General features: G+C 39.3%; 1 protein-coding gene across 6 annotated transcripts in view; it reads left to right on the top strand.

The window, feature by feature from the left end:
* Nucleotides 1–18,218, top strand: part of ASAP2 (ArfGAP with SH3 domain, ankyrin repeat and PH domain 2) — a 163,725-nt gene that overhangs the window by 119,762 nt on the left and 25,745 nt on the right. For all 6 annotated transcript variants that reach the window (XM_008179899.4, XM_008179896.4, XM_065590132.1 and 3 more), the window contains 5 exons: nucleotides 708–897; nucleotides 3,683–3,768; nucleotides 3,971–4,086; nucleotides 7,076–7,143; nucleotides 7,692–7,805. In XM_008179899.4, the coding sequence (XP_008178121.1) occupies nucleotides 708–897; nucleotides 3,683–3,768; nucleotides 3,971–4,086; nucleotides 7,076–7,143; nucleotides 7,692–7,805 (574 nt within the window). The remainder of the gene's footprint in view (nucleotides 1–707; nucleotides 898–3,682; nucleotides 3,769–3,970; nucleotides 4,087–7,075; nucleotides 7,144–7,691; nucleotides 7,806–18,218) is intronic.

Raw genomic sequence — 18,218 nt, 5'->3', positions numbered from 1 at the left:
AACTTTAATACAGTAGAACCTCAGAGTTACAGACACCTCGGGAATAGAGTTTGTCGATAACTCTGAAATTTTCATAACTCTGAACAAAGCTCAGTTCAGGCTCCAGCAGCAGCTCAGTGTCCTGAGTTTGCAAGCTTGTACCCCTCCAGGCGGGGTGCGTGTGCGTGTGCGTGTGTGAATGAAAATAGTGTGTCCCCCTCCCAGGGGTAAAACCACATCCCCCTCCCGGTTTCCTGCTCTGCTGGCTCCGGCTGCCTTGGGCTGGCAGCCCCAGTGTCTTCACCCCCTAGCTAGCTGTAAGGGGCTGCCATGTGCGTGGGGGTGGGGTGGGGTGGGGACAGGCAGCCCAGATGTGCCTATCTTTAAAATGCAATACAGGCACAGTACAATATTTGCTTGTGTCTGTGGGGGGAGAGGGGAGAGGGTTTGCTGCTACTTGACTGGTTACTTTTGGTTTCACATGGTGTCCGGTTGACTGGTCAGTCTGGTGTTCATATCTTTGAGGTTCTACTGTAGTTGTATTTTACACTGACGAATAAAACAAACTGCATGTCATACATATGATTGTGAGAGTAGGGAAGTATCACAATGAATGTGAAACAACCCTTCCCCAGATTAGAGATTATTTAAAATATTTTTGCCTGTTTATGTATGTGTCTGTAGAGATACTGTTAAAAGTTTTAAAAGTAAATTATATTCAATTTCAGGAATGCAAGGAAAGATTATATTACTGCCAAGTATATTGAGAGAAAATATGCAAGGAAGAAACATGTTGACAATGCAGCTAAACTGCATAGCCTCTGTGAAGCCGTCAAAGCAAGAGACATTTTTGGATTGGTTCAAGTATATGCTGATGGTGTGGATCTGACTGAAAAAATTCCACTAGCCAATGGACATGTAAGAGTGGCAAATTTTCCTATCCAGCATTTTAATAAGAAATGCAGCATGTTTTTATTAACGAAAGTGACAACTAATAATTTTTGAGTAACTCACACAAGTCCTTGTTATTGTAAGATGTTTTGTAATAGCAAAAGAATAGAGTAAATTAATTTAACCCCAAAATTAAAATCACTCTAATTTATTTTCATGATTTAAAATGCACTATTTAAAAACAACTCAAGTCTGTTTTGTTTAAACCAGTTTTATTTGTCTTTTGAGAGGTGGCGGGGAGAGAGTTTCTACACAAGAATATCTTTCAACATAGCATGTATAAGAATATTCAATATTTTAACATTTGGATTCATCTGAGTGACGTGCTAGTAGAGTTTCATTCATTATTAGAATTGAAAATCAATTTTTCTGGGTTTGTTTGGTCTTCCACATTTGTTGTTCTTGTAATCTGCTTAGGAAGAGATCTCATGATTGGACTGTTCAGAAAGTAGCCTGTTGCTACTGAAAGCAACATTAATTGACTGAAAAGTCACATTGAAGAACTGGAACATCAAAAAAAAAAACCCTCACTTTTGGGGCTTGATAACTTCAAGCTTTCTCAAAACACATTTGTAATTCTGTTTATATGTTTATATATAAATCAGAGCTTTCCAGTTTGATAAGAAGAAAGGGATAACTAGATTTCAGGCTCAAAAATAGATTCCTTTATTGTTACTAGAAAGAATTCTCCAAGTGTTTTATGCAGCTGTGAGGAACTTTAGTTTGTTTGTGTTTTTAGTTTTGTTTTAATTTAGTTTACTTTTAAATCTGAACAGTCAGCTGGATATTGAACGCTGCAAGCATCCCCCTTTGTAAAAGCCCATATCTAGAATTAATTCACCCTTTAGGACTCAATTCAGCAAAGCATAAGTCCCAGTATCTTCAATGAAACTTTTAAGTGCCTTGCTGAAGAGGGGGTGGATGAACTGGGGCCATAGCTTTTAAAACTACAGTTGGATTTTCCCAAGGCAGGTCTGCATTTCTGTATATACATTAACTCTTTTAGGTGTAACTTTAGTGGTCTCGTGGCCAAGATGGAGTCTGCTCTGCAGGCAGCTTTGGTCAAGAGAAAGCATGCGCAAGAATGCAGCAGGAGAAATCCCTTCCACCCCAGGGGCACCTGTTCCAAACCCCCCAGAGTGAACACACACACGCACAGGAAAAGTACAGTGGATATAACAATGGAAATATTTATTTACAGAGGGATGAGAGGAGAAAAACAACAAGGGGAAATATAGGGGGAGCAGTAAGACAGGGCTGTATCCAAGCCAAGGCCTCACAGGCCCAGTGGTAGCATAGTCTGTGAAAGGGCAGACACTGAACAATGTGTCTGCACACAGAGTTCAGGAGTCCTGAGCAAAGTTCCAATCCAGTGGTGAGTCTTGAGTGCTCCTGGTCATCTTCGGCGCCAGTGAACTTCCCCAAACAAACCCCTCCGGTGCCCTCTTCTGCCACTCTCTGCAAAGCCACCCATAGCGACCACCTCCCCACTTAACTAGCTATAGCCTCCTTCCTTGTTCCCAATGCAGAGTCAGAAACCCCACTACTCACGGCCCCATGCAGCTCTGGCAAGCAGTGATACTGGGTCCAGCTCTGGCCTGTCCTTCTCGGGCAATTCCTCCCTGGAATAGTGCTCCTCCTGGCTCCTGTCCTGGGCTGTCCCCAATCGGCTCTGTCCTTCCCAGGCTTCAGGCAGGTTCTCTGCTGCTTCACTTTTCCAGGGCCTGCAGGCTGCCTCTCCCTCTCCCTGGAGCTCCAGCACTGCCTCCTGGAGTTTCCCTCCTTTTTTCTTACTCTCCACCTCCCCCTTAGGAAAAATATTTAAAGGGCCATGCTCTCTAAACCCCAAAGTGGTTACATAGGTTTTATGGAGTTGGCAGCTTGGTGTAGTGTAACTAAGCCTGGTTATAGAGTTAAAAGAAATGCATACACAATGGTATGAAGGCCAGAAGTGGTAAATGCTGCCTTTTGCCATTTTCATTTGATTTTAGATTCTTTTAATAGATTTAATTTGAATGTCAGAATGTACCATTAGACATTAAGTATGGTTGGACTAAAGCATTTCAGTCTTCAGGAGACTAAACTGTTATGTGCCACGGCCAGAGAACAGGAGAGACCAAGATGCCACTAATGCCCAAGGTTCTTGCAATGGCAGAGAATTGATTTGGTGGGTTGTGCCCAGATGATCCTAGCAAATGATCCAGGCTGCCTAGGAAGGAAAAAAAACTACCAAGGTCCTTGCCAATGTGATTTTTGGGAAAATTCCTTCCTGGCCCCAAATTTGGCAGGCAGTTGAACACTGAGCATGTGAGCAAGACGCATCAGCCAGACATGTAAGAAAGAAGATTCTCTGTACTATGAAGTGCTTGTAAAGTTTGCTGGAGAAAAGAGCACTCTTAAGCAAGACCAGGAATTGGAGACAGTAGTCCAGATTTCCAACTCACTGATCCCAGCATAAACCAAGAGTAATTCTGTTGATGCTTATGAAGTTACATCAGTGTAAAACTGGTGTGGAAGGAGAATCGAGCCCAATATTTTCTTCTCTAAAGAAGAGTATTACATTCAGATTTGTAGGGAAAATGTGATTTATTTATTTATTTATTTTAATGAGGCAGGCAGAAATCAATATTCAGTAGTTGCACTGTTACAGTGTAAAATTTGTGCAATGTAAAATGTGAGACGTTTTCCCTAAAGATTCTTATTAGCTGATAGTCAAAAGAAACACTTGTTTTTTTTTTTTTTTTTAATTTAGGAACAAGACGAAACAGCACTTCACCTTGCAGTTAGATCAGTTGATCGAACTTCACTTCATATAGTTGACTTTTTAGTGCAGAATAGGTAAGTGTATAATTAATTATTAAAATGCAACTGTTTGAGCTATATGAAATAGTACTTCATGTAGAGTTACAGTGGGGGCGAATTTGATTCAGAAACTTTAATTCTGTCTTTTGAAAATCTAGTTGTCCAAGTGTTTGTGGGAAGAGAACTTTATTAGCATGTGGCTAGGAAATTAATTTGAACCAACTTTTTCCCCCAACAGTGGCAACCTTGACAAGCAAACATATAAGGGTAGCACAGCTTTGCATTACTGCTGTTTGACTGACAATGTTGAGTGCCTCAAACTGCTGCTGAGAGGGAAGGCTTCTATTGAAATAGGTAAAAGGATAATGTGTACTCCGTTTCAATATTTGCTGCTCTTGCAAATGGTCTCTGAGAAAAGTGTAGCAATGATAAATGAAGATTAGCAATGCGTCTTCATTTGCCCCTTCTATTGTGTAACATGTTCCACTGTATAATATCTCAATTTGTTTAGAAATGATTAAAATACTGATTTTTTTTTTTTAAATTCAAGTTTAAACAAAGCAGGGTGGATTGATTAAAATTAGTCATTTAAATCATCAAGTGGAAAGCCTTGAGTTAGATCATTGATTTTAATCAACTTTTCCATTTCTGTTTCCATTATCTAAAGAAAGATGCATTCTCACTGGTTGATATAGCCGTTAAAACATGTTTTGCAACTAAATAGAGCCTTTACTCTAATTTTGCTACACTTTTTGCTACTTAGGATGGTACACTATAACTATATATATTTATTTAAGCAATTGTATAGCTATAACACTTTGAGGTTCAACCCAGACCAGTGAGAGGTTGTGTTGCCACCTACCCTGTAACCCTGGGTGCCTGAAATGCTCTGCTGTGGCTCACAGCCCAGACACCAGCATCCAGCTGACAAGCATGTAGTTCCCTGAGTGTCTGTATCCTTAGTAGCCTTGGTTCAGTGGTCTAATCCCAGCAGCCTTTCTAAAACACAGCAGCTCCACCCTGGTCTCCACCAGCCTTGGTAATACTTGCAGGGTGACCACAACGCATCACCAGTCCCAAATTTCCCCAAAACCGTCTGCCATGAAGTGTCCAGCCCTCTCCTGGAACACTGAAGGAAGTAATAAGGTTTGTTGCTCCTTTAAAGAGACAAAAGTACAGCATATTACTTTAATTTCAACAATCCTTTCAATTCAAACACATCACTGAATTGGATTATAGTAAAAATAAAACAAGTGTATTAATAGAAGGACAATAGGTTAAGTGATACCGAGTAGAAAGGATTGAACAGATTACAAACAAACAAAAGTAAAAATACATTTTCTAATGGCTAAAACCTAACTTAACATGATATAGACTTTGCCCAATGTAGTTTTCTCACCATTCTTTGTCTGGCATGTCTACCAGACCCAGTGGCCAGACATCAACACAGAGCACAAAATGCTTGGTTCCTTTGTCGTCTTAGATGTAGGATAAAGGTGGAGTCTCTCTCTGTCCCTTATATTCCTAAAGGAATTTTCTTTGTCCTACAAGTCAGGAAGGCCTCCTGGGGATTTGGTCTCCTGTGTCTTTCTGAGGTGCAGGAGCCATGTTAATTCTCTGTCTGTTGAGTTCAGTCTCAGGATAACCCTCGCTGGTTTAGCTTGATAGTTTTGTTTACCTTTTATGTAAATGCACCTTTTCTCTGCCTGATGACCAGGCTGGCCAGTCAAGCAAATACACATTCCATTCTCTAGGGCAGACTGGGCTTATGCACTGATTGTCAAACACATTTTAAGAACATAATTCTAGCACATATCCATAACTCTTTGAACACACCCCATATATACATCATGCAAGAATGTGAGTTATTAGTTTTCCAATGGTGTAGTACATGCTGCCTTTTAGATACAGATTATAACAGTGTGTTAAGTGTAGTGAGTATGTCAGGCCTGACAAGAGCTGCTGACACAGAGTAGTGAACCATCACTGGGCCTCTGTGTCATAATAGCTTAATATTTCAGATTCTTATTAACTGTACTTTTTTAGTATGTTAGAAAAACGCTTATTTACTAGATGATTAACCTTTTGCTCATGATTTGTGTCAAACTGCATTAGGATGGTAACTGGAATTTAATTAAACACACAAAAAAGCATATAAAATGTATTTGTATTAAAACAAACTTAAGTGTTTTGTATACATACGCTTCTTGTATCAAACCATGTTTCACATTTATAACTAAATTATAATATATTTGGCCTTAACATATTTTGTATTAAATGCAGATTTCATTTTAAACAAGTTTACATTAAATTTATTATAATTTAAATACCAGAATTAAAAAATCCAATTTGAATTTAAAAATCCAATTTTTAATTTAAAAAAAATGTATCCTCCCTGAAACAAAAGGCATAAACTAGTGTTTTTAAACAATTTTTGAAACCACACCATATAGCTAAAAATCCCTCTGTTTAACTGGCCTGTAAGCAGGCTACATAGTGGGGTTTTCTGGGAGCAGTAATAACTTAGTGTGCTTCTTATATTAAGTTATCACAATGAGGAGCAGCCAGCTAGATGCTGCTGTGGGGAACTTAACATGAGGGAAGAAGATCAGTTTTAGAATAACTTAGTTTGGCTCATTTATTCAACTTAGTTCGGTTAATTTCTTGTGAAAAAATCTAATATCATTCTGGGATCAATTAACAGGAGCATCATACGTAAGATATAGGAACTTATTTTCCTACTCTGCTTGGCACTGGTGAGGCCTCAGATGGAGTACTGTGTCCAGTTCTGGGTGCCACACTTTAAGAAAGATGTGGACAAACTGGAGCGAGTTCAGAGGAGAGCAATAAAAGGTTTAGAAAATCTGACCTATGAGGCAAGGTCAAAAACACTGGGAAATGGTTAGCTTTGAGGAAAGAATACTGAGGGGGAGACCTGATACTCTTCAAATATGTTAAGTGCAATTATAAAGATGACAGAGATCAATTGCTGTCCATTTCATTGAAGGTAGGACAAGCCGTAATGGTCTTAATGTGCATCAAGGAAGATTTAGGTTAGATACTAGGAAAATCTTTCTTATTATAAAGATTGTTAAATACAGTACTGGAATAGGCTTCCAGGGAGGTTGTGGAGTCCCCATCATTGGAGGTTTTTAAGACTAGGTTAGACAAACATCTGCCAGAGATATTCTAGGTATACTTGGTCCTGCGTCGAGGTCCCTTCCAGCCCTACATTTCTATGATTCTGTGATTACATAAGTTTAGGTTTACCTCATGTTTAATAATGTGCTCACGTCACCTATTACACATAGCAGTGTGACTTTCTCTTCTCACTGAATTGTAGCCAATGAAGCTGGAGAGACGCCGCTTGATATAGCTAAACGTTTAAAACATACACACTGTGAAGAGTTGGTAAGTTTTGCATCTTCCAATATGATTTTGTTTTTATAAATAGAATTATTTCTGAACATTTAGTAGTTCATAGTGGGTATTCAGTGAGAATTTGCAGCACACAAATACTATCAGCATCTGTTCAGTGTCCTATAAGAAATGAATTGATGAAATCAGTCCAGTACCTCTTTGATGGGTGTCCACATATCAAAAACTGCCATAATAGTTAACTTCTTTGTTTGGCAGTCTCAACAGAGAAGCCAATAATTGAAGCAAATAAGGCCTGAGTTACCCTCTCACTCCATAACATGATTAAGGAGCATTGTTGGGTAGTGCAAGGCCAAGCTGCATCTGGTTTATTTGCTCTGTGGATAACCAGATTTCAGTCTTCAAGCTTGCCTGTCCAATAACTTTCAGAAGCACTAAACTTTGTTTTAAAAGACATAATCTTTGTACTTTAAAAGACAAAAAATATACTGATTTTTTCATCTGTTCAAGGAAGTTATATTTTAACTGTTCATAACTACTGCATATGGCATTGTCACTAACAGACTACTGTGTTTCCTTAGCTTACTCAAGCATTATCTGGAAGATTTAATTCTCATGTTCATGTAGAATATGAATGGCGGTTACTCCATGAAGATCTGGATGAAAGTGATGATGATGTGGATGAAAAGTTGCAGGTTTGTGCCTGACACTGTACATTTAACTTTACAAACGTGTCTTTTAAAAATATTTGTATGCTTTAGATAAAATGTTACTTTGTTTCTATAGGTAAAGGTGCAGAATAATGCAAATGAAATGTCATAATGAAAATCTGTGGTTTTGTTTCTAGATAATTTCTTGAATTATAGTTTGTCTGCCTTTTCCTGTTGGTTTTAATTACAAAACAATTTAGTTTGTCATGATCAGATGGTGCCTTTGTGATGTAAAGGAGGGAAATTGAGGCATGTGGTGACTCTTCCTCTTTCCAAAGCTGGCATTTTATTGATAGTCAGCTAGAGCAGAACACAATACAGTTTGTTTCAATAAATCAAGAGTTTTTGTATTTATGGGACGCATAGCAGAAGCTAACATCAAAGATAGGAAAGGTGCCATCAAAAGATAGTGATTCATTATAGAATCTTCACATACGTATAAAATGTCTGAGGTCAGTGGCTCTGGTTTTGCAAAGAGTTATGCATGGGCTTCACTTCAGTGCAATTAATCCTGTGCATTAAGTTAAGCCTGTCCATTGGTTTTTGCAGGATTGGGGCCTTGGCTCTGAATCCTCTCCATAAAATGCATATTTTCCTTTCCATATTCTGAGCTGGTGGTATTGATGGTTTTAGGGTAAAAATTTTCAGAAGTATCTGAGTGACTGTCTCATTTCAAAATGGAACTTAGGGCCAAAATGTTAAGGGTATTTAGATGCCTAAAAATGCAGATTGTTGCCTGATGAGATTTTTCAAAAGTGACTAGGGTCCAAACACCCACTGATTTCAGAAGCATGTAGGTGCATAGCATCCACTGATTTCAATGGGAGTTAAGCACCCATGTGCTTTTGAAAATTCCTCTAGGTTCTGATCTGCATCTTTAGCTGCCTAAATGCCTTTTCATATCTCACCCTTAGGAGTTGTTGGAACTGAAGCTCCTAAAGTATCTGTCATATTAGACAATGAGACTTAGGCTCCCAAGCCACTTAGAGTAACATTTTCAAAAGTGCTGTAGTCACTTATATGGGTGGTCCAGATGGCAACCCGTGAGCTGGATTCAGCCTTGTGGGATTATTCAGTCTAGCCCCCAAATGTGTCCAGCAGCAGCTGCCTAGAATGTGTGGCAGATCTAGAGCATTGTAGTGAAATGCTGCATGTGCCTGAAACCTGCTCTACAAAATGGTGTCCTCCATGCATCACGACCTTGTATGCTACATAAGTGTGAGGTCATGATGCATGGAGGATGCCATTTTGTAGAGTGAGTCTCGGGCACGTGCAAGAGTGTCACTGAAAGAGAGGGAATGTGCCGATTGAAGATCAGTGCCATCTCTTGCAATCAGTGTGGGGTGGAGTAGTCTTTATTATCAGGAACAACCCTAACCAGCCCTGCACTCTGCTCTCCCTCCAGTCCCCATACTTAAAGCCCCGTGTCCTGTGTATCTGACAGCACTCAGTGGTGGACTGCTTGATTTCTCTCTCTAATGCAGCTGCCATATTCTTGAGTTTCTTCCTTCCCAATGGACACAAATGAAACAGCTGAATGAACTATATAACCAGACTAATCCTTATCTGTCCTGAGTAATTCCCAGCTCTCTCATTGAGCACAAGTTTGTCCAGTCTGAGAGGTCATGTGTGAGGTGAAATGGGAGAGAGAATAGGAGGGTGTGTGTGTGTGTTTGTGTGTAAGTAACCTTGAAAGGACAGACAGGGCCTTCTCTGCCAAGGGCTGGTACAAGGCTCACAGGCTATGAGGAGTTTTTGCTCCTCTCTGATCTATGGCTAGATTCAGGTGCCCACAGCCATAGAACACCAGCACACACATCTTGAGTCAGGAGTGGGAGAGGTGTGCGAACTATTTGAAAGATCTCTGGTGGCACCCTGCCTTGATGTGATTTTTCTGGGATGTAGCAAAGACAAAGGACCGTTTCTCTTTGGTCAACAACCAAAGCATATCTGCCTGTTGTGGTGTGTGGTCCATGAATTTTAAACATAACACATTAAAAAGTAGTGCAACAGTAATCCAAGTGCAAGGGAACAAGTAAATGCAATTGCTGCATTAGGAAAAGAAAAGTCGATGTGGAGAATAGAGCATTTGACACTAAGTGGATTCAAACAAGATGACTTGTTCATTGAAAGTAATGGACAACCACAGTTCCTTGTGTAGTTGGTAGTGATAGTTGTGTGGAAGGAGTATATCACCCAACATCACAGCATGCTACACAAGACCAAATATGGGAGGTACACTGAAGAGTCATGTATCACTCATGTTAAGGACTTGGAAAAACAACAACTTCAAAGCAGAGACACATACTCATGAAATCTTCAACTGCACGACCTGCAAGTCTGACTACATCTTGTGAGGTCTGTCTCGAGCTAGTGAGATGTAAAAAGCTTTTTAGGGATGGTGATGTGGTTTAAAAAAAAAAAAAAAGGGTGTGCAATCCAGATGGCTCATGCATTTGAGGATGGAAAAATGGAAAAGGATTTTGAGTGTCATTGTCTCACCAAACTGTAGCAAGGAGGGTAAGTGACATGAATGATATGTCCTCAAAACTCAAGACCGCTGCTGAAAAATGTACTTACATAGCTCTAGATGAGATACCACTGGTCATTGATACCAGTGACCTCAGCCCACTATTAATTTTCATCTGAACTATTGATGAGGATTTCTCTGTGCTTGAGAAGATACTGGAATTAATTTGACTCAAGTGTAGTACAAAGGGGGTGGAGATTTACAAGGTACTTGCTTCTGCTGTGAGAAAATATGGCAGTTTCCAAGTGTGCTCGTGCATAGTCACAGATAGTGCCAAAGCAATGACCAGCAGTAAAGATGGATTAGTAGGTTTGCTGAGACAAAATGGAGTTGAATGTCTTATTCTCCACTGCATCATAACCACGAGGCACTTTGTGGGAAAACTGTTAAAATTAGACTTTGTGTTGAAGTTGTGTTCAATGTTTGGAAGCACATACATTTGCAAAAGCCCATTCTCAGCAATGAAACGTCAAGTCAAAACTTTGCAATAAGCCGGAGAGCGACATTCTCTGCTGCTGTCTCTGACTTGCAGCAATGAATATTGATGTTGACATTGAGATATTAGTGCAAGAAAAATGTTTTCCTCAGCGTTTTCACTAAGAGTGAGCTATTCGCTGATGTGTATTTAATTTTACTACTTAACACCATTAATGTCTTAATGGCTAAATCTGAAACCTAAATAGATGATAAAAAGAACAGGAGTACTTGTGGCATCTTAGAGACTAACAAATGTATTAGAGCATAAGCTTTCGTGGATTACAGCCCACTTCTTCGGATGATCTGATTCTAGAAACTGCAGTTGCCCCAAAATTAGCATCCAGCCCACAGCATTGAAGACTGTGGCCCACCCTCATTTTATTTAAAAAAAAATTGAGAAGCATTAAAGGTGATCTGCAAAGGATTTTTAAAAAAATGGGTTTATGCCCTCTTTTGCTTCTTTATGATGTATAAAGAAGGCCTGAAAGGCTTTTGTTAAGTTAGGTATCTTTTTAAAGTCTTCCCTCCCTTCCTCCCCCCCTCCCCCCCCATGTTTTACCTTAGAAGTTTCTGACTAGAAATCCTGTCCCCTCTTGGTAGCTAAACTTTCATTAGTTTAGCTCTTCCAATATCACCATTTCATTAGTTTTCCAGTCATTATATAGTCTTCCAGCTTAAATAGGACCTATATTTCCAAAATTAAAAATAAATTAAAAAACAACCCTAAACCAAAACTTTTCACACCCACTTATACTTCATAAAGAAAGGGGAAAAGGTATAAGCCCATTGTTTTCTTTTGCTGGTCACCTTTAAGGAATGTCTCAGCAATCAAATTGTTGGGTTAGCTGAATGGTCCTTGCCCTGTTCTGAAATAAATGTCTCCTTCACTGGAATATCACTTCTGTTGGGAATACTGTCTGTGCAGAATTCTTATTCTTGGGTCTTATCTCCTTAGTGCAGGAGAGATGAAACTTCTCTAGTGCTTGTGATTTTTTTTGACCTTTGACAGCAACTTTAATAGCATAAATCATGAACTCCCCCTACTGACTGTTGTGTGCCAGCTCCTGCAAAGTATAAATGCTACTTCCTTCCCTTCAGTTTCTCCTTGACTATCTTCAGTGATGAAGTCCTTTGCAAGAGATTGGGGTTCATAGGCCATTTGCTGCAACTCTTCATTGGATCCTGATAAGGTTTAGTCCTTATTATGTAGCATTAGGTATAATAGCCATATTGCTGTGTAGAATATCCTTTTCCTGCTATAAACCTTTCTTCCAGCCAGCTCCATTATGTTGTTAAACACTTTAGATCTTCTTGTCTGTTGTATCCATGCATTTTGGTTATGCTCTGTACCTTGTTTTTGTTTTGTTCTGTTTTCCTACTGTGCTCAGGTGCCACTAGTCCTTAGTGCCCAGCACCTTTTTCAGTTCTCTGACATCTGTACTTTGTTTTGGTCAGCTTCTCAGCTTCATCTCTTTAAAGAAATAATTTGCTATCAGCAGTAAGGCTAAAGTAATAAAACTGGAACTTCACTAGGCTTATACTACAGGGACTTCTGAAAGAAGATTAAGGACTATTAGTCTGTGGTTATCATTTGTGAGTTACATTGCATTCACTCTTAAAAATCTCCAATGTTGGAAATTCCACAACCTTCCTAGACAATTCCAGTGCTTAACCACCCTGACAATTAGGAAATTTTTCTTAATGTCCAACCTAAACCTCCCTTGCTGCAATTTAAGCCCACCGCTTCTTGTCCTATCCTCAGAGGCTAAGAACAATTTTTCTCCCTCCTCCTTGTAACAACCTTTTATGTACTTGAAAACTGTTATCATGTCCCCTCTCAGTCTTCTCTTTTCTAGACTAAACAAACCCATTTTTTTCAATCTTCCCTCATAGGTTACGTTTTCTAGAACTTTGATCATTTTTGTTGCTCTTCTCTGAACTTTCTCCAATTTGTCCACATCTTTCCTGAAATGTGGTGCCCAGAACTGGACACAATACTCCAGTTGAGGCCTAATCAGCATGGAGTAGAACGGAAGAATTACTTCTCGTGTCTTGCTTACAACACTCCTGCTAATACAACCCAGAATGATATATTCACTTTTTTTGCAACAGTGTTACACTGTTGATTCATTTAGCTAATTTCCCCCATATTAATTTCCCCCTATTATTACTCACACCTTCTTGTCAACAGTTTGGAATGGGCCACTCTCATTACCACTACAAAAGTGATTTTTCCTCCGTTGGTATCCTACTGTTAATTGAATTGTCTCGTTAGACTGACCTCCCACTTGGTAAAACAACTCCCATCTTTTCAAGTGCTGTGTATTTATACCTGCTACTGTATTTTCCACTCCATGCATCTGAAGAAGTGGATTCTAGCCCACGAAAGTTTATGCCCAAATAAATTCGTTAGTCTCTAAGGTGCCACAAGGATTCTTTGTTGTTTTTGCTGATACAGACTAACACAGCTACCACTCTGAAACCAAATAGCATATGTGTTCACTATACTGTGGGTATAAATACCTACTTGGCCTGAATGCAGTTGCTAAATGGTTTATTTTATTTATACCAACAGTCTACACAGCTGTGTGTTTATCTAATCTTATTTTTAAAGGCTCATTTATACTCTTGTTGATCTCCGGAATGTTACAATTCAGTTCTGTGCTAAACATATGAACCCATGACTCTGTCTATTACAGTTATCATTCGACAACAATAATTGCAAATGACTACTGTTACAACAGGAAAAATAAGTCTGAAATACACATAGCAAACAGATGACTTGCCACAAGACTCGAAGTGACTAATTAGGGCACATATTGATAGTGTGCACAGGTTGATTAACACTCCCTCCCTCCTGTCAAACTCACCCATTTCCCTTTAATCCTTCTATGAACTGGACCTGCTTCCTCATTAGTAAGCTGAAGAGAGCTGGTGAGAGGCTTGGATCCTGTGCCGTTCTTGCTTATGGGTAACATTTCCAAAAGTGTGTTAGTTGCATAGGAGCCTAAGTCTCACTGAGTTTCAATTGGACTTAGGCACTTCTGAAAATGGAACTTGCGTTCTAAGTCATTTAGGCACTTTTGAAAATGTTACCATGTATTCTTATGGACCAGAATGCTTCACTGGTCCAAATCTGAGGATTTGTATTATTGAAGGGAGTTTCCCTGCTGGGTACATTCATGGGCTATTGGGCAAAGTATTATTCTTCCTTTGTGAGAGTTTGGTTATTAATGCTGCAGTGGTTATGCTTGTTCATCTTTAATAATTGTATGATTAAAAGGTAGAGTAAGATTTTTACATAGGCCTGAGTGATATTTTGCATAAGAATGTGGGGAGTGGAATGAGCTCTCTTCTGGTACTTTTAAAGAGTATGTGTATTCTAGAAGCATTTTTTAACAAAGGAGTTTCTAACGTTTGAGTTTTACCTTTGTTTGAAGTGGAAGAAACCTTGTGCACATAAACATCAGTAAGGAACTACCCTGCTCCACTTTATAAATCTCTAATCTTTTGTCCAAACTGCTCACAATGAGGTATCTTGTAATTATTATAATAGTGGTTATCCCAGAGCAACATAGACGTCTGAACATTCCGTCATTTCTAGTACAACATTTGATCATATAGGTACAAATCTGCATATCAAGAAACTTTTGTAGCCTTTAGCAAGTGCATTATCATGATGATAACCTTTTATTTGAAATTCAGTTTACATTTAAGACTTGGTGTACAGAGCTGTCTTGTATTGTGACAAATAAATTATAGCAGCCTGAAATCAACTTCTGTTTTCAGGCAGAATTCTGAAATGAGGTTTTTTAAATAAAAGTTCTGATAGGCAGGGCTAGAAAGAGCCACTCAGAGAGAGTACTTAGCTTTCCTGAAGAAGTGTCATTAGCTTATATAAACTTCCTTTTCAAAAAGCTAATTTTCTGGCTCTTACGATTGGAAAGACAACTCTCCACATGTGGAAAATCTGTAAACCAGTGCAATACTTTCACTGATTCTGCAGACAGACCAATTCATTGCTTCTTCTGAGCCTCCTCATAGCTCTTCCTGAGAGGTAGCAGAATGCAAAGTGTTTACAAACCCTTGTAAATATCACTGTGTGCAGAACCCTGCTCAATTTTACTCTGCAGATGCTGGGTAAAAATATGAATAGCAGCTGAGGCAAATACTGGACCTGTTTGCTGGGAAGGAGGCCTTGAAAACAAAGGTTAGATGAAGGGTAGATTCTCCTCTTAAACCCTCAGAGCAGCCAGGTGGCATATAGGGAGACAAAATGTCCCTTTGCCTTTTCTGTAGCCATTAGGGGCTGGGGAGCATTAAACTTACCGGATAATTACTACTTGGGGCCTGTGGTGATATTTGGGCCTATAAATTTACTCTGGTTGTGAGTTCAACTGTGAAAAGCGAGTGTACGTTTATAAAAGGTCACAGTAACCTATAACAACATATGTTGATGGGAAAAGATACATAAGGGAGACAGACAGACTGAATTAGTCCAAATTAAAAAGCCACCTGACATAACTCAAGTACTGTGTTATGATCATATTTGGTAAACAAGAAAAGTGTGGAATCAGAAATCAGTGATCCAAAATTGATGTGTTGGGAATGAGGCCTAATTGGTGGACAAAATAATTAGAGGAATATAACTCCCTTTTGGAGTCCTTAAGGAAAGATATTTTAGGCAAAAAATTGGCTATTGGAGCAAGCTTCACCATCATGGCTGCCTCCCCTACCATCTCCTTGGATTCCAGACCTGCTTCATCCCAATCTTGAAAGGTGTCATGACCAGATAACATCACCATCTCCACCACCTCCTTCTGAATCCCAAACACCACCTGGGATGTGAGACTTTGTCTCTTTTATCCACCCAGCCACCCCACCAATGTGTCCTTTTCCTTCCCTCTCTTGTTTCTTTTCTTTTCTTTCCTGTCCATCTCCATTTTCTTTCTGTCTAATAAGTGTCTGACTTTGCTGGCCAAGACTGAATACTTTACAACACTGCTGTAAGCCTATGACTAAAAAGAGGCAACTAAAAGCAATGCCCAAAACAGCCAGATGTTGGTAGAAGTTTTGCCAGGTTTCTGAGTGTCTGATAAGACTGTGGGCTCTGCCTATATCTTTCCAGCAGTGAGGCTGCAAATGAAAGTCAACCCCAGAGACTGAAGCTTCATTTTCTATCTTTGCTGTTCTTTTCTCTCCCCTCTTGTATGTGTTTGTTTTTGTCTGGTCTTCTGGGAAACAGGATCAGACTTTAACAACAGTGACAACAGCTCCGGTCCATCTCTACTAACTTCTTCTCTTTTCCCCAAAAGGACAGTTAAGACCATCTTTAATGCAATCCTAATGAGGGCTTTTTCCTTCTAAAGACTCTTCCCAGCTAAAGGGAAAGGGAACAAGGGATTTTGTTAAAATGAAAGCCTTATTTATTTATTCTGACGCAGTGGGTATTCACCCACGAAAGCTTATGCTCCAATACGTCTGTTAGTCTTTAAGGTGCCACAGGACTCTTTGTTGCTATTTAATACATTATGTTTCAAAATATTTAACTGTTTTTCTTTTTCTTCTGTATCTTTAATAAAAGGTTAAAAGGATTTTAATGGTGTGTTTACCGTGGTACTAAGTAGGCTGAGGTCTCTGTATACCAAACCCCGGTCTGTGTTTAAAACTGTTTAATGTTGGATAGTAACTGGGTTATGGTAACCCCATTAGCCTATATATTCCATCTAAATTAATACAACAGGCCTGATATAAAAGATAGGGCAGAGGGAGAGCACACTGGTAGGAATCCCAGCACTCTCCCATATCCCAGCAGCTTGTGGAGTTAGGCAATAGCTTTTCATCTAGGTGTTGCCCCTGGTCAGTGGGGCCCTTCATCTAACATAACAGTCTCTGGCAAGTAGCTATTAGGTGTTGGATAAAATTTCTACACCACACGTGAGAGTTGATGGATCTGGGCTAGAGAGAGATTGACGACATATGTTAGAAAAGAGAAGACTGGTATTGAGGGAAGGGGGAGGGAAGGAGGGAGAAGGATTTTGGTGGGAGAAGTGGGGAAAAGAAAGGAAAGAGGTTAGAGAGAACAATGTAGGGAAAGCGAAAGAGATAAGGGGCTTCAAGGTGAAAGAATGAAAAAAAGGAAAGAAACGGTAGACATGGCATGGTCAGGACATTGGACTGGAACTTAGGAAACCTTTGTTCTTTTACTGGCTCTACAATAACTTGCTGTATGATCTTGGGGAAGTCTTTTCTTCCCTCAATGTGTGGGTTTTCCCTTCCTACCCTTTCTTTGTCTTGTCTGTTTCGATTGTAAGTAGGGCTGTCGAATAATCGCAGTTAACTGAGGTGATTAACTAAAAAAAAAATAGCTGAGTAAAAAAATTAATTGTGATTAATCGCACTGTTAAGCAATAGAATACCAATTGAAATTTAGTAAATATTTTTGGATGTTTTTCTACACTTTCAAATACATTAATTTCTGTTACAACTCAGAATACAAAGTGTACAGTGTTCACTTTATATTATTATTTTTTATTACAAATACACTGTAAAAATGATAAGAGATCCTATTTTTAATGCACCTCATACAAGTACTGTAGTGCAATCTCTTTATCGTGAAAGTGTAACTTACAAATTTAGATTTTTTGTTGTTACATAACTCATTCATTTTTGAGTGCAATGTAAAACTTTAGCGCCTACAAGTCCACTCAGTCCTACTTCTTGTTCAGTCAATTGCTAAGACAAACGAGTTTGTTTACATTTCCAGGGTGGAACTGCTGACAGCTGCTTATTTACAATGTCACCTGAAAGTGAGAACAGGCGTTCGCATGGCACTTTTGTAGCCGGCATTGCAAGGTATTTACGTGCCAGATATGCTAAACATTCATATGCCCCTTTATGCTTCGGCCTCCAGTCCAGAGGACATGCTTCCATGCTGATGACACTCGTTTAAAAAAAATGCATTAATTAAATTTGTGACTGAACTCCTTAGGGGAGAATTGTATGTATTCTGTTCTCTTTTACCCACAATGTGCCATGTATTTCATGTCATAGCAGTCTCGGATGATGACACAGCACATGTTCGTTTTAAGATCATTTTCACAGCAGATTTGACAAAACGCAAAGAAAGTACTAATGTGAGATTTCTAAGGATACATACAGCACTCGACCCAAGGTTTAAGAATCTGAAGTGCCTTCCAAAATCTGAGAGGGACGAGGTATGGAGAATGCTTTCAGGTGTCTTAAAAGAGCAACACTCCTATGTGGAAACTACAGAATCTGAACCACCAAAAAAGAAAATCAACCTTTTGCTGGTGGCATCTGACTCAGATGATGAAAATGAACATGCGTTGTTCCGCTCTGCTTTGGATCATTATCGAGCAGAACCAGTC

The sequence above is a fragment of the Chrysemys picta genome, chromosome 3 (assembly GCF_011386835.1).
Source record: "Chrysemys picta bellii isolate R12L10 chromosome 3, ASM1138683v2, whole genome shotgun sequence".
NCBI classification, from domain to species: domain Eukaryota; kingdom Metazoa; phylum Chordata; order Testudines; family Emydidae; genus Chrysemys; species Chrysemys picta.
This window is presented reverse-complemented; position numbering and strand designations above follow the sequence as displayed.